The following is a 17,057-nucleotide window of genomic DNA, read 5'->3' on the forward strand; positions in this document are numbered from 1 at the left end:
CCTTCTCCCTGCTGGGGATGAAGACTAGACCGTTGGGCGTGGTCTCTACTAGTTCTCGTACCTGATAATGCTTTTGTGGGACATGACTCAGACTTGGCAATGTAATTGAAAACTATGATGTTTTGTACCAAACTATGTTGCTTCCGCACACTCAAACTTGGTTGGTAATATTCTATTTAAACTCTGATGGATGTATCCAAATGCTTATTATGAAATGTTGTAACAGATGATGTGTTGTGTTGAATCACTACGATCTTGGTTTGTATGTCGAGAGTTGATTGAAATCCTTCGTGATTTCCGGACTACCGGGATTATGGGAGCTTAAGTACCGGAATTTGATCGCTTCGGTGATTGTTTTTGTACTTACGTTCTTATGATTTGGTCGGTTCTGTTACATAATGTGTCTTTCTCCTCTTTGTAGGGTCCTCCTCACATGGAATCTCTGTAATTAATTTGCAACATGAATAGTTGCACCTGAATCAATCCACCAAGTACATTTTGTATAACTTAAATACAAGGACTCATCTACAAATGTAATAATATTCTCACCTTTTCCGATCAGGTGCTTTAGGAACTCTAGATAATCTTTCTGGTAGTGTCCAGTCTTGTGGCACCACCTTCAGGTGTCCTTATCCACTTGAACATAGTTGAATTTCTGATGGTGATCTTTCTAAGGGGCCTTTCCTTGTTGCTTAGAGGAGGAGCTATTGTTCCACTGATGTTTCCCTTGTGGTTTAGTATTTTTGTTGTTAAAGTTCTTCTTTTTTTCCTTCACATGGTTGACTGAGTCACCATGTGAGCTCTTAAGCCTCTCCTCTTCTTGCATACACATGGCAATAAGCTTCTCAATGTCCCACTTATGCATAAAACATTATGAATAAAAAATTATAATATTGCTATCATCAACTTTGGTCAGAAAATAACAATATCATAATTTACTACATTCTTCTACATTAATTCAACATCACCGTTGGGCTAAAATAGAACTAATGCATAAAACTCATAAATAAACTTATAGTATTGTTATCATCAACGTTGGTCAGAAAAATAACAATACCATAATTTAACTTAAACAAATATGACTACTCATCTAATTAAATTTTCCTGTTGGTTCCAATTTAATTAGAGGATGAAACATTAACATAGCAACGCAAACATGAAAAATATTCTTAAAAAATAATACTTATTCAGAAGCATCACTTTGTACTTATCTACTCTCTAAACCAATTATCCCGTTGGTTCTAATTGAATAGAGATGAAAACTGAGTCAAATTCATCAAAAAATGATTCTGAAAAGAATAAACTAAATCCTAAAGCATACTATTCATGCGGCTCAGGGACGGAAATGGCCCAAGGCCCTCTCGCGTGCTGCGTGCTCCCGCGTCCCAAGCCGCAACATGGGCCTAGGCCAGGATTTCCTCCTCCCGCCTGGGCCGAAAGATGGCCTGGCCGTCGATCTGCATCCGACGGTTGTCTGTCGTTCTCGGGGAAACAAAACCGGGCGCCGGTCGCCTCCCCTGTAACCCTAGATCATGCTCACTTCTCCCTTCTCCCTGCGTGCAACATGCCACAGCCACCGCAGCCGACGACTCCGGGGCGGGCGTGACACAGGAGGTGGCGGCGCTGCCGTGGCACCCCTCGCCGATGCACGCGTGCGGCTGGAGCCGCACGTGGCGCCGTCGAGCGGCACCGCGGTGGTGCCCTTTGCCCGAGCCTTTGCAGGGGTGCTCTTAGACGAGCGTTAGAATGCCGGTGGGACCACGGCTCGACCGGTCTTCCCACGCGCCGTCAACGGACGGCGGCGGTGGCGACTGCGATGAAGAAGGGTAGGCAAGTTCCTCCTCCGTCCCGTCCTTATCCTCTAGGGTTAGGGTTAGGTTTTCAATCCAAAACGAAAGTTGAATCAGCTCCTTCTAATTTCTTCCCCAAACGAGATCTACACACTAGTGTAGGCTAACCGATACCATTGTTAAACTTAGTGGATCGACTAGGTATAGATCAGTTTTGTACATGCTTCTATTCGAAATAAAACAACCTAGATCGACTAGAAAGAGAACTAGAGAGAGAGAAGGGGAGATAGGTAGAGGCACAAACCATCTGTGGGCTTGGCGGAGGAGCTCGCCATGGCGTCAGTGTAGGTGGCGATGAGGCAGTGGCGTCCTGGTGGTGGTGTAGACGACGGGCGTGGTGCAGGGGTGGCGGTGAGTCTTCCCGTCGCATGCAGCGCCCCCTCTTTAGATCGGATTAGGGTTGTGTCGGTGGGGTCTGTGGCGGCATGGTGAACCTCGTACCGAGTGCCCCGGCCCCCCACCTCCTTTTATATGGCGCTATGCGACGGGGGGCCACCAACCATGGTTAGGTTGGGCGCCCCCGATCAGGGTGCGGATCAAGGCTCCGACTCGGTCGTTGGACCGAGTCGGGAGAAGATCAACCTAACATTTCTCTCACAACAAATCAGCTTCAGCCGGATTATCAGCCGCAAAAACCATCAGCCAAGCAGCCTAGTACGTCAATAAGTATGACTAAATGACTCTAATTGTCTGATCGGCACTTCACAACTTCTATTTTGATCTGGTTAGTCGTATTCTGAATTTCCATCATTCCACGTTACAATTACGATGATAAAGTTTTATTTTAGATAATGATAATAGTTACTTTTATTGTTCTTTTATTATTTTTTGTTGTACCATTGTTATCTTTTATGAACTAAACATATGCTGCAAGTTAACTCTTAATAATAGTACGGTACACTTTAATTACTATATTAAAATTAGACTATTGGGCCCTTTTTGTCTTGCTTGCCTAAATACCCTTAAAATTATTGTAACTGACCTGCCTCCTCCCTGTTAGTCTATTACTCAGTACTCCCTGCGTCCACCTGCCCCCTTGTGTCATCGCCGTTGCCTCAGTCGGCACCCCGTTGCTCAATTTCCTTCTCTTTGCCCCTTCTTCTTTCCTTCTGCCCAGCACCACAAGGCCACCGTCGCCCATCACCGCTTTGCTTCCCTGCTCGAAGCTTACATTCGAGTTAAAAAAAGTATTTGAAATGTGTTTTAGAGTATGATTAGAAAAGGGGATTTAGTTATTTCAGAATAGTTTAAAGATAATTTCAAAAATAAGCTCAAAATCATGTTTCAAGTTTTTTTTGAAACGTTTCAAGTTTTAGTTTCAAAAGGTTTTTTAAAAAGTATAGTTGCTTTTACTTTTAAAATTAGATTGAAAATGTTTTTAAAATGATTATTTCAAAATAAAGTCTTAAAAATATTTCAAAAGAGCTATCATCATAAACTATATAGTTTAAAAGTTTTTTTTAATAAAGTTATTTATTAAAGCTTTTGAAATGTGTTTGAAAAGTTTGAAGACTTACTTAAAATAGGTTTTAAAAGTATATTTTCAAAAACCATGCTATAAATAAAAGTTAGAGAGTTTTGAAAGTTATTTTGTTTAGACATCTTTTGGAGAAGTGGTTCAAACCCATTTTTGAAAAGAAGCTATTTCATTGACGAGGTGGGACAGACCCGTGGGGAAAAAGGTACTACGTGGACGACAAGGGGATGGTTCCATCAAAAATCACATTTATTTTCTGGAGAGCATGGATGATTCACAAATCACAATAACCTGACTCACAGCTCGGGCCCAACGTATATTTTTTATTCCACGCCACTCGATCACCGTTGAGCGCGTCCTGCCTCGACGTCGACGAGGAGAAGTTGATGGAACTGAGGGAGCTGGTGCACGACGGCGGCGCCGAGGTCGATGTAGGCCTGGAGGAGGGGTTCAGGGCGGCGGCGGCGCTGCAGCACGCCGAGCGTCTCTCTTCCGAGTTGTGGGACTGGGCGGAGAACATAGAAGACCTGGCGCGGCGGGCGGTGGAGACGATGCGGGAGGAAGCGGAACATCCGGCGGGCCGTGTCGGCGCTGTCCTCGCTTATGCGGTCTGGCTCTGCCGAGGACGCGGCGGCGTTCGTCGAGGCGCTACGGGCGCAGGCCGCCTTGTCGAACGCCCGGCACGCGGACGCGGAGGCGCTGCGCTCCGCCGCGCGCCGCCTACAGGAGAAGGAGCTCCGGAGGGTGGCTGGCGACGCCGAGGAGCACTACCGCCTCGTGGACCCCGACATGCCGGCGTTCCTGGGGTACGTGGCGAGCCACACGGACTCGGCCGCTGGAGGCCGGCTACGTCCCGACGGCCGAGGAGCTGGCCGAGGCCGCCCACCGCCCAGGTGGAGGACGAGGCCCTCCGGATGGAGGCGAGGATGGCTAGGATGGCCGCCAGGCTCAGGCGCGGCGCCGCGGAGTTCGCGGCCAGCAGGCCCCGCGAGGAGGCGCTCGTGGCCGCGCTGCACAAGTGCACAGGCAGGCCGCCAACGCCGACGCGGCGCGTGACACGGTCCACGCGTTCACCGCGTCCGTGCGCCGCTTCCGCGCCGCCGGCAGCACCTCGCGTCATCGTCCTCTTGCTGGGCCTGGGACAGGGACAGGGGATGATGACGATGCCCACCAAAACTAAGCATCAGTCTATCTCGTCGACATCGTCGTCGTCGTATGTTTTTATTAGATTGTAAAAAATATGGCAGAAATGTGTGTGTTTCATTCACACATACCACGATCGAATCCCACTCAAACTTATTAGTTCATTCATTCAGAACGGATTACATCTTACAGAGCACGCACACAGCACGAACAACAGACAAGAACGCACGCCATGCAGCTTATTACTAGCTCCCATCCCGGACAGGCGGACTCGAGCTCACCATTCGTTCTCAGGTCCAAACGAACGCCGCGACGGCGAGCACGGCGGTGGCCACGCCCAGGAGGTAGCCCGTGCCATCAGCCGGGCCCGTCCCTGGCGCGCCGCTGCTGCTGCCGCCGTACTGTGCTCTCGCGGCGCCGAGGTGCGCGGCGACGCAGGCCGCGAGCAGCAGGAGGGCGGCGAGCACCTTGGAAGCAGACGGCTGGTCCATCCTGCTCCTGCTGGGCTCGAGACTACACAGAACTCACAGTCTCGACGCTCGAGAGCAACCAGGGAGCAGGACGCTGGGATTATATATGTAGAGTGAGGCAGAGGCAGACAACCCTGCTGGTGTCATGGCTCATGGTGTTGGCAAGCAGTGACATTGGAAGCATCGTTCTGTCACGACGGGTAGCGGCTGCTCTGCATTGCTGCTTGCCTGCTTGCCACATTTGGAGCCTGGGCGGCTTGATCTGCTCATCTGGATAGTTTGGTTTGTGCACATTAGTCTGACTGTCTGAGAGTTCGGCCAAAATGGACAGTTGGTGCCTCGGTGCTAGCTGCACCTCCGCGACGGCTACAAAGTTCAGATCTTGTCTTTCTATCATGTGCTTGTGCTCATCGAATCTGGTCCAGTGCTATATGCAACTTGCTCAAGAACAATGTGAGCTCCAGTTGGAACTTGGAAGTTCCCTCTTCTTTGGCTGCTCTCTCAACGCAAATAGCCCCAGTGACCCCGACGGTTGATCACAGTCCAGACCAACTTGTTCAGTGATCACTTCTGCCTTCTCAGCTTCACTTGCCGCTGACAGCGGATCACCACTTTGACACCTGCCACCAGTTATGCATGTGTTGCTGCTCGCTTGGCAGAGAGGCTGTGGCCTGCCGAAGACCGAGGAGATATCACTGCTATGGTTTAAATGGCTCTTAAGATCAAATATTGAGAAGCAAGAAGTAAACAAAAGTTGTGACAAAGTGATTAGAAGCAGCTATCTTGTTGATGAGGAGTGTTGCTCCAGGAGTCGAATGATCCATCGTCCACACCCCCCCCCCCCCCCCCCCCCTATAGGCAAAGGTCTTATCATGATGTTTGGAGTAGTGTGCAGTTGTGAATTACTGAACTATCAACGTTGACAAAACTCTACAATGTAAAGGGTGTCCAACAGCCATATTTGATTCTGACTTACAAGATCAAGTGATCAAAGGTTTGTACAGTAACTTCTCCTATTTGCCCACAGATTGCCTAGTTTTGTATCCTCTATAGGGCCTGTTTAGGAGAGATCCACCTTTGAAAATACAAATATAGAGCACCAGATCCACTGTGGTTTAATTGGGACTAAACCATGGCCTAGGCATCAACAGCCATGTTAAGATGGGATGGCAGGTTATTTGGTGTTATTTTTTATGCTGGACTTCTTGTCTTAGTCGCCAGTTAAACTGAGTCTAGAAAAAATCTTCCTAGCCTTTATCAACTACTATTGTTATGATCCAGTTTACTTAATTAACTAAAAAATCAGGTGTTTTTTCTTCTTTGTGTGGTTTTCAAGGCGGTTTAGTCTAACGTGGTGCGACATCAGCCACGAGAGAAGTAAATCGGACTATCTTGATAGTTTAGGAGGTCAAATATGCTATACTGAAAAAATTACAAAACATTTTTAAAAAAATCCCAAATATTAGAAAATCCACAGGAAAATGATTTTTAGCTCAGAAAAATAATGTGAAACCACTTTCAGATTTTCTGTAAAATCATGCTCTATATTATGATGCATAGACTATAATGGTATATATGGTCTCATTTTGATCTTTATTTACTAGGATATGTTCTTGCTATCTGTTACAATTAGTCTACATTAATGATGACCCATGCTAAGTAGAAGTTCAAGTGATTTTGACGATGACACAAGTGTCATGTAACTACCTTATATTTGATCTTTAGTACGTACACATGTGACAACTTGGCCCAAAAGATGGATATGGCTGCTGCCTTTTCTAGTTTGGACAAAATGAACAATCTAGCTATCTGATTTCTGCCAACTCGTATAGGCCTTACTAGCCAGATATCAGCACATAAAAAACATCATTTTATGCACATAACGTTATTTTGCTTCTTGTGTAGAAACAAGAATATGAATTACTCCCTCCATCCTAAAAATATATTGTATTTCCATTTGTCCAAAGTCAATTCATCTTACGTTTGACCAAATTTATAGAAAAGTGCAATGATAGACATCATATAAACTCCATTAGAAACATTATGGAATGCATTTTTATAGCTTACCTTTTTTGATGTGGTAGAAGTTAATATGTTTCTCTATAATTTTAGTTAAACATGTGGTAGTTTTATTTAGAATAAATAAAAATACTCTATATTTCAGGATGGAGGAAGTATGTTTTGTGAGATTTAAATTGTTAGCATAAAATTGACACATGAGAATGATGTGGAAATAAGTTACAGTAGTAAAATATTGCAAATTGGTTTTGTTCCTTCGTTCCTTGTGCACAGCCAGTGAACAGCTATGCAACCAATCACACCCGAAACAATGTAAAACGTACAGTAGCTGCAAAAAGCCTTAGGAAAACTAAAGTTCAGAATTTTATTAGACTCTGCGTTATGTGATGGAATCAAAAAAAAAAAAGGAAAAACAGCCAAGCTTGAGGAGGCCTCGCAACCAGTCCAGTCCAGGGCTCAACGCCGAGCAGCACCTGCGCTAGTCGCCCCGCCCGCCCCAACCACCAGCGCGCCCACCGCCTGCCGTTGCTGCCGCCGCGCCGCCACCCACCAGACCCACCAGCTCCTACCTTCAGTGCGTCACACACCTCAGGACACGGCACACGCGGACCCGCCCAGCTCACGAGAGTGCTCTGCTTCACCCCGGAGGCGGACGCAGCGCGCCGCCCGCCCGTCCGTGCCTCTCCTTTCTGGGCCGCTATTCCCACCACCCGCGCACCGTCGGCATGTCGCGCCGCGTGAGCGTCGCCCGCAACCAGTGCTTGGAGCTGGAGCGCGTCCTCGCCGGCCGTGCACGCTCGGGAAGCCTTGGCCTCGACGACGCGCTCAAGCTGTTCGATGAATTGCTGCCCCACGCCAGTCCCGCCTCGGTTACCACCTTCAACCAGATTCTCACCGCTGTCTCTCGTGCCCCGGGCCGGCGCTCCTCCTCCACCTCAGACTTAGAGCTGGTCGTCTCTCTCTTCAACCGGATGATCCGTGAATGCTCCACCAAGGTGACTCCCAACCTTTGCACCTACAGCATCCTCATCGGCTGTTTCTGCCGCATGGGCCACCTGGAGCATGGCTTCGCAGCCTTTGGCCTCATCCTTAAGACGGGCTGGAGGGTGAATGGCATGGTCATCAATCAACTGCTCAAAGGTCTCTGTGACGGAAAGAGGGTGAGTGAGGCCATGGATGTTTTGCTCCAACGAATGCCTGAGCATGGTTGCACGCCGAATGTGGTTTCATACAACATACTCCTCAAGGGTTTCTGCAATGAAAAGAAAGCTGAGGAGGCACTTGAGCTGCTGTGTATGATGGCTAATGATCAAGGTAGAAGCTGCCCGCCAAATGTGGTGTCCTACAGCACTGTGATCAACGGTCTCTTTACTGGGGCTCAAGTGGACAGAGCTTACTGCCTGTTTCTTGAAATGATGGATCGGGGGATTCCACCTAATGTTGTGACATACAACACAGTAATTGATGGCCTGTGCAAAGCCCAAGTGGTTGATAAGGCTGAAGGTGTCTTTCAGCAGATGATTGATAAAGGTGTTAAGCCAGACAATGGCACATATAACTGTCTGATCCATGGATACCTCTCTATAGGACACTGGAAAGAGGTGGTTCGACTGCTCAAAGAAATGTCTGCACATGGTATTTACCCTGATTGTGCTACTTATGGTTTGCTGCTGGACTATCTATGCAAGAATGGAAAATGCAGAGAAGCTAGAATTTTTTTTGATTCTATTATTAGGAAGGGCATAAAACCTAATTTAACTATCTATGGCATTATGCTTCATGGATATGCTACCAAAGGTGCTCTTTCTGAAATGCATGATGTCCTAAATTTGATGGTAGCGAATGGTATTTCACCTAATCATCACATCTTCAACATAGTGTTCTGTGCATATGCTAAATGTGGTATGATAGATAAGGCAATGGATATTTATAACAAAATGAGGCAGCATGGGTTGAGTCCTAATGCAGTAAGCTACGGAGCACTAATAGATGTACTATGCAAGTTAGGCAGGGTGGATGACGCTGAGGTCAAATTCGATCAGATGATCAATGAAGGAGTGACTCCTAACATCGTTGTTTTTAGCTCCCTAGTTTATGGACTGTGCACCGTTAACAAATGGGAGAAGGCTGAGGAATTATTTTTTGAAATGTTGGATCAAGGAATCCATCCTAATGTGGTGTTCTTCAACACATTAATTTGTAACTTATGCAATGTAGGACGGGTTGTGGAAGCCCAGAGGCTCATTGACTTGATGGAACATGTAGGCGTAAGGCCAACTGCTTTCTCATATAATCCGTTAATATATGGTTACTGCTTAGTTGGAAGGATGGATGAAGCCAAGAAGGTAATTGATGGTATGGTCTCAACTGGCATGTCACCTAATGAAGTTACTTATAATACTTTGCTTAATGGCTACTGTAAAGCTGACAGGATAGACGATGCATATAGTGTTTTCCGAGAAATGTTGAGCAACGGCATTACAACAGGAGTTGTGACTTACAATACTATACTACATGGTCTGTTTCTAAATGGGAGATTTTCTGAAGCAAAAGAACTCTATCTCAATATGATGAAAAGTGGAAAAGAGTGGGACATTCACACATACAACATAATTCTAAATGGTCTTTGCAAAAGTAATTGTGTTGATGAAGCATTCAAAATGTTTCAGAGCCTGTGTTCTAAGGATCTTCAACTTGACATTATTACTTTCAACATCATGATTGGTGCTTTGCTCAAAGGTGGCAAAAAGGAAGATGCCATGGATCTGTTTGCTACTATCTCTGCTAATGGTCTGGTTCCGAATGTTGTAACCTACAGCTTAATAGCGGAAAATCTCATAGAAGAAGGATCGCTAGAGGAGTTCGATGGTCAGTTTTCAGCAATGGAAATGAGTGGTACTGCTCCAAACTCACGTATGTTAAATGCTCTAGTTAGGAGGTTGTTGAATAGAGGTGACATAAGCAGGGCTGGGTTTTACCTCTCCAAACTTGATGAGAAGAACTTCTCACTTGAGGCTTCCACTTCTTCCATGCTTATATCACTTTTCTCGAGGGAGGAATATCAGCACCAAGCAAAGTCCCTGCCTGAAAAGTATCATTTCCTCAATGTTGCCAACAAATGAGTGTTGTAAAAAAAAATGAATTCACTTTTCAACTGTACTGGTCATCTTTACGTGACAATGTAAACTTTTTGGGTTGACTATTCTGTCTTGTGCTCTATTTTTTTGGCCATGCTCTGTGCCTCTGTGGTATTCTTTGAATGATGAAATTCTCTAGGGAAATGCTCTCTTGTTAGTGCACTTCAGCATCAAGTTTATCAACAGGTAAAGTAATCCTGTGGACAATCCTATTTAGCCTTACAGCAGGAATCTGTTTACAAATTAATGAGTAATGCTGTACTCTACCTTTTATTGCATCATTTGTTAATAAACCCTGCACTCCCAGCCATAAATAAATCATGTGTACCTCTTGATCATTGATCCGATGCCTATAATTTAAGCTTGTGTATCTTCCCCCACTGTTAGCGGTGGAAAATGCTGCTTATGTTTCCTCACACAATTTATGTTGACAGCAACAGTCCTATATTGCTTTATTGTTCTGATTGGTTACCTATAAGAGGCTCCCCTAGTATTTCCACTGACAGTACCTGCCCTGCTTTATTGTTGATAATGAATGCAACTGTGCATAAGGCAGATCTCTGCAGTTCTTTGGAAATGAGGTTAGAATTTTTTCCCTGCCCTCTGCAATCTGGTCACCTTTGCAGTATCATTCTCCTAAGGAAGCCTACAAATAAGCATTATGTTAAATGCCTTGTATCCTCAACTGTACCCATACATCTTCATGTGACATGTAATATCTGTCTCCTGCACTACTTTACTGACCATGTAGTTAAGAGGCCTCTTTCAGATGCTTGCTCATCCACACCATCCAGTAAGTTACCAAAACTCTTTTGGTTTACTAATTTACAATTGTATATGTATGCAACACATACAGGCAGTTTGGATTTGCACACTTGCAAAACACATGAACCCCTAACATTGGGGATGCAGCAGGGGGCTCTACATATTTCTAGCACACACCCATTGCTACTCCTTCTATTCTTGTGAGTAGCATTTTTTTTCAGTCATCTATGGTAACAAGATGTCCTGTCGAAGTTTGATGCTTTTCGGAAAGTAGCATGTGGCTGCCCGGGTCTATGTTGACATAGCATTATTACTGTATCCTAGTGTTCTTGCTTTCATCAGGCTGAATCTTTAAAAATGTAAAATGCTGCATGTTAAACAGTTTGAACTAAGATGCACTTCAGTAGTCCAATTGTAACAAACCGAATACATGGTCTGGTACTAGTAGCATGGTTAATCACAATACATGGTCTGTAATTCTAAAATCAACACATGGTCTGGTACTTGTAGTATGGTTAATCAGCAACATATTTCCAATTTTAACCGAATTCTCCGCAGGTTTGTTCCTCCGATGCTGTTTTGATGCTGAATTCAGAAACAGCATGGACACTGAGCTCCTCCCATGCCACTGTGGCAAAAAGTTGGGAGTTGGGGCCAATCCAAACTGGAGCCCATTTGTCTGATGTTGGGAGTTGCTGCCCTCAGGTGAAGCAGGCGAATACCACCAGCTCCTGAGCTGCTCCATCTAGAAAAGAGGCAGTGGAAGCCTCCTCTGGTTCTCACTGGCTTCATATTGAAGCTGGCCACCGGCAACAGGAAGGGAGGTCCCGGGTCAGAGCTCACAAGTCGACCGTTGGGTCGCCTCACCTGGGTCACCTCTCAATCTGGTGGCAAAATTTGGATCCAAGGACTACAAGTACCCGGTCACAGCATGGACTCTATGGACTCTGGTCAATACTTTGTTTCTCAGAGAACTCCCTAATCCAATATTTTGTAGAAGCCTCCTCGTGATTAACATTTATTTCATTTTGCGACCAATATTTGCAGGAAAAAAAAAACCTTTAACTTACTGCTTCTGTCTTGTCTACACAAGTGAAGTTCCATTGATCCAGAAAGATTGTCTGGTTCGCTTTAACATCTGTTCACAAATTATAATAATATAAGACCTGTAACTGAATGACTTTCAGGTTGCTAAAATTCATTGTGCTGAGGCTTGCTTTTTCCTCTCTCTGCCTTATGAGATTCAGTAGTTGAAAGTGGATTACATTGTGGCACAAGGCTGTTTAATTTGTTCTAATCTAAAAAAAATTGAATTGTCAAAGTCATGCCACTGGTTGGTTTAGGAAGAGAAATTTCGATATTTGAAGGACAGAAATTGATTCAGGTCTTAAGCTTGAATCATGGACGAGAGCTTCTTGGATTTGGCACCATAACACCAAATAAATTATGGTCATTAAGCTTATTCTTTGATTAGTTTGCGTAGTCATTTTCAACTAGAGGCCATGCTTTGCTTTATGTGTTGCTTCCTCATATGTTAAATCTGTAGTAGTATTTTTTATACATGTTAAGTTTGATTCACCGTTCTTTCTATTTTGTGTGCATGAAGTATAAGATACTATATTCCTAAAAGTTGCTTCAGAACTGTGAAGGTTGCATGCTATGCTAAGGTCATTGGGATTAAGTAGCATAAATTGCATGCCAATTTCTTGTAAAGGATATGGTGATGCATTTGTCTTTTCTTCTTTGAAATAATTTTCAAGACATACATGACTCAGGCAACCTGTAAAGTGCTGCATCAAGCCTCTGATTCTACAATTTACATGTACCTCAGATATATATTGTCAAGTTGATTGTTCCCCGGATTGAAAACAAAGGCTGTAGCACCCTCTTGGGGCATCTATACCCTTCTTCGTGTCTGTCAAGGGCGTTGGCACCCAAGGTTGGAGGTCCCTGGCTCCTTAGTTCATAGCCAGGGGCCGGTAATGGTGCCAGGGCTGTTACCTAGTCGACCAGAGAAGAAGGGGGTGAGATTGAGAGAGAAGAGGTAGATTAGGAAAGTAATTGTTCTTGCTTCTTGATTAAAATGAGTCCTGGATACATATAGGAGTCGGCGGGCTCCTTGGTTCTAATTCCTGCATTAACTCTAACCTCTCAACTACTTCTTAATTGCTCAGACAACCAGCCACCTAAACCACCTCGGGCTCCTGTTGTTAGAAATCCCATTGCATTTCCTACTCTTTGTTTATTATTAATTTTCAGGCATAATTCATTCATGATACAAGTTCCAACATGATTGGAGTTGCTAGCCCATTTGAAAACTGGCCTGTGCCTGCTATAACAAGATGTGCAAAATAAATGTCCACTGGAACGAGAAATGTGGCTGATATGGGAGAAGTAGAGATCAGCCCCATTGTTGTACTCTGATATCTTCTTGCTGCATATTCTTTTTTTAGTATTTGGAAGCTATGCTGATGCTTTGACAAGGCACGATATACAAGAGTGTCTGCTATTCAAGTAACTTCTCTTATTTCACCTCTCTGGTCTCTTAAGCTGTTGCAGAAACATTACGACCAAGACGAAATTGACTCGATAGTGTACTCAAACAAAACGGTGGCCAATGTTTAACTTCGCCCTTGTTTAGTTCCACCCCAACTTCCAAAAAGTTGCTACAGTACCTGTCACATCGAATGTTTGCGGCCCGTGCATGGAGCATTAAATGTAGACGAAAAGAAAAACTAATTGCACAGTTTGGTGGGAAATTGCGAGACGAACGTTTTGAGTCTAATTAGTCCATGTTTGAACACTATTTGCCAAATAAAAACGAACGTGCTACAGTAGCCCCAAAATCCAAATTTCTCCAACTAAACAAGGGCTTCTCTTACAATCATGCAGGACATGGTAACACGACCGACGAGGGAACAAGGGTTATTGACAAGTTGGGCAAAGAAGAAGCCGTGAAGACGATGCATTCCCAGGAAAATCATCTCAGGGAGCTCCAAGCTACCATTACGGACTTAAAAGCTGAAATCACCGAGCTCAAGATTGCATTGGAATCAGCTCGTTCTCAAGGAAAGGTGTAGATGAGAGGGGTCTTGTGTTCGAATCGGTTTGGTTGTTTAAGGAATTGTAGTTGTTAGTTGTCGATGGTGTCAGTAATTTACTAATATATGCGTATCGCTAAAATAAAGATGGTTCACCCTGTCAAGGTTATTATGTATGATCTTTGTACTGACTAGGTAGGTGATGGTCCATGTGTTACAACGGTCATACAAATTGATTGTGGTCACTGGAGTTTGTGTGAACAGAGATGAGATCTGTATAGATCTTCAGTCGACATATTCAGTGTTCATTCGATTCAGTGACGATCTTTTCTACTGGAGATTTGTTTATTTTTAGCAACCTTAGTTTTGATACAAGCGTGTAAGTATGTCGGTGTTGAGACTTGAGAAGAATAGCTTCCTTCGGCCTTTCTGCAAGTCTTTTGCTATTCAGTCAGTGTTCTCATTTGGAAGACATAAGCCAGCACAAGGCATTATTTATTTATTAAATTAACTGGAAAATGTGAGACTTTACTGAATTGAGCCTTTGTGAACTTATCTGGTTTGGCTAGTTGCCTATATTATACTAGTTGGTCCTAATGGCACACAAGAATGAGTCGATAAGAAATTAGAGTGCATCAAATCTATGCGATGGCTCCATGTAAGCATGACTGTTACTGTGGTGCTGACATAACATTCAGACCGGACGGACACATAAGCCAATAAACCCAGGGGCCAAAATTAATCTCATATCAATATATATATAGAAGTATTATGCTATAGCTGGCTACAGAATACCATATTCTGTAGCCAGGCCCGACGCGCGTGTCTGATTCAGTCAAAGAGGCCATTCGACCCATGGACGGGCACCATTGTTTTAGGGACCAGTGTTGCTCAATCAGTAGCATTAATGACCAGTGACCCGAATTAGGCAGGGTGACGGACCGAGCGTAACCATCCCTAGTCCCGCGGCCCCAAAATTGCGCCCCATTAATCCCCGTCGCTTGCTTCTTCCGCCGCCCCCGCACTCCATCCGCGGTGCGCCGGTGTTCCCATGGATCCATGCATCCGGGGCTGCGCAGCGCCTCCTCACCGACCGGCGGCAGTGCAGGCGCACCCTCCCCGATGCGTGGCTCGTCCTGTCCCGTGCGGACGGATCCCGGCGGCGGTTGCTACATCCTTGGCGCTGGATCTCGGCGGCGCCCTACGGCCCCCACCGGCCACGACGGCCTCTTCCTTCCGAGCGGCGGCAGCGGCTGTCCTCCGCCGGACCCAGCGGCAGCGGCTGTCCTCCCCACCCGGCGGCAGCGGCTGTCTTCGTCCCCACAACCAACGGCGGCAACATCGGCTACACTTCCGTCAAAGCCCGTTGATTGCTGGGCGCCATGGCTGGCGGTGGTGCAGATCACCGGCGGGGCAGATCCGCGTGTGGCGGCCCGGCTGATGGCCGCCTGCTGCCTGATCTAGTTCGAGGCGGACCTCCTGTTGCTGTTTGGCATGTGAACGCCACCTCCGGCCATGCGCGACGGCAGCCCACTCGCGTGAGCGCTCGTGCACGGGAGAGGAGCGACACCAGCCTCGCCGCCGTCACCTGTTGTGCCTTTCGTTGGCTCATCACTGTGGGTGCGTCGTAGTACAAATATTTGTAGTACTATTGTAGAAAATTCTAGTAAATATTCTCAGTGCCAATTCTCGTAAATGTTCCTAGTACAAATATTTGTAGTACTATTGTAGATGCTTATATTCATAGTACATGTTTCTCGTAAATATCAGTTTAAGTTACCTTGGAATAATACAATACAAAAATCTCGTAACTATTCCTAGTGCAAAATATTATAGTATTATTGGAAATATTTACATTCATAGTACCCATATCTTGTAAATATCAGTGTAAGTTAGGTCTGAGTAGAATAATAAAATAATTCTCGTAAATATTGAGCTATGTTCTTCTAGAGGCTTATTTATTTATCTGATTAGCCATGATGGCATGATGCATTGGGGGTTTCATCTTCATGTTGTTGCTTTATGTACTCAATGATGGTCGTAAATCATTAGTAACCAATTTTGTTTATGGTAACTGCGTTTGGTTAACCAAATACTATCAAACTTCATTCTCGTAAATTACATAGATCAATCATCCAGAAACAATTTTCCTTATAGCAACTTTCTCTGATTAACTAAATTGTTGATTGGAAGATGGCCGGCTCGCTGCTATAGTAAATACTTCTATTCATATAGGCCAAAATTTTTGTAAACCTTGTTGGCAAAATGCGAACCATGATTTACCTAAACTTGGAGCTAACATGACTCGATTTTGAATGCTGCTTTTCTTTGGCAGTCATGACTGTAATGGTGCTTTTTTTTGTCAGTCATGCTCTATTTTTAACCTGTATTCCTTCAACCTTTCAGTATACCATATGAAAAGCGAGGCTGTCGTATTGCATTTTTTTCTGTATAAATTAGGTCTTTCTATATGTGTTTGTCTTCGTTAGATTGCTAATCTATTCTGGTAAATAAGTGTCATATTGTGGTAAATAAGTGTCGACAGTATAGTAACTAGTTATTTGAAATTGATTGATGTCAAATTGTGGTACTTCCCATCCTAATCATGGTCTTAGAACATTCAAAATATTGTAACTTTCTTATGCTAAACCGATTTTTACATTGTAGAAACTAGTTTGTTTATTTTCATGTGGTTTCAGGTGATAAGACTTCCTAGGAAATTATAAGGCAGCATCCATGCGTTTATGGCATGACAGATCCATCTCAGATCATGCACTGTACCCAATCTTTGTTCTGATGACGCTCTAGCTCCCCATTGTGTTCTGTCCCTCATACCTGTATGTATCTACCTGTAATCTTTTGGGTGCCCCTGCTTGCCACCATGCCTAACCCTGTTGGTTCTGATCTAAATCTGTTGGAGGCAGCCACTTCGAGCATGCAACTTATGGTGTTCGGCACAACATCAGGTTGTGTGATGTGCATGTGCTGGTAAAAACTAGATTGTTTGTGTTGGAGCATTGTAACATAGAATGTGCAAGCAAAGTAATTCAGACTGTGTCCTGCTCAGTATTTTCCTTATTGTTTCAATAATTTTTGAAGATGGCGCATAGATCTACTCCACACTAAATATTTCTTGATAGATATTATAGTAAATG

The 17,057-nt window shown here is 44.6% G+C and overlaps 1 protein-coding gene across 2 annotated transcripts; it reads left to right on the plus strand.

Annotated features, from left to right (window-relative positions):
- The first annotated feature begins 6,815 nt into the window (after nucleotides 1–6,815).
- LOC136486253 (protein Rf1, mitochondrial-like) lies at nucleotides 6,816–15,831 on the plus strand. Of its 2 annotated transcripts, none has more exons than XM_066483130.1 (2): nucleotides 6,816–11,061; nucleotides 11,420–15,831. In XM_066483130.1, exon 1 carries the CDS (start codon nucleotides 7,685–7,687, stop codon nucleotides 10,079–10,081), a length of 2,397 nt encoding a protein of 798 aa, XP_066339227.1. In that variant the 5' UTR covers nucleotides 6,816–7,684; the 3' UTR covers nucleotides 10,082–11,061; nucleotides 11,420–15,831. The 2 variants fall into 2 exon arrangements, with proteins under 2 accessions (XP_066339227.1, XP_066339228.1); XM_066483131.1 differs by having other exon boundaries at nucleotides 6,816–10,282; nucleotides 10,531–15,831.
- Nucleotides 15,832–17,057: the final 1,226 nt, after the last annotated feature.

This window comes from Miscanthus floridulus, chromosome 10 (assembly GCF_019320115.1).
Source record: "Miscanthus floridulus cultivar M001 chromosome 10, ASM1932011v1, whole genome shotgun sequence".
Classification (NCBI taxonomy): domain Eukaryota; kingdom Viridiplantae; phylum Streptophyta; class Magnoliopsida; order Poales; family Poaceae; genus Miscanthus; species Miscanthus floridulus.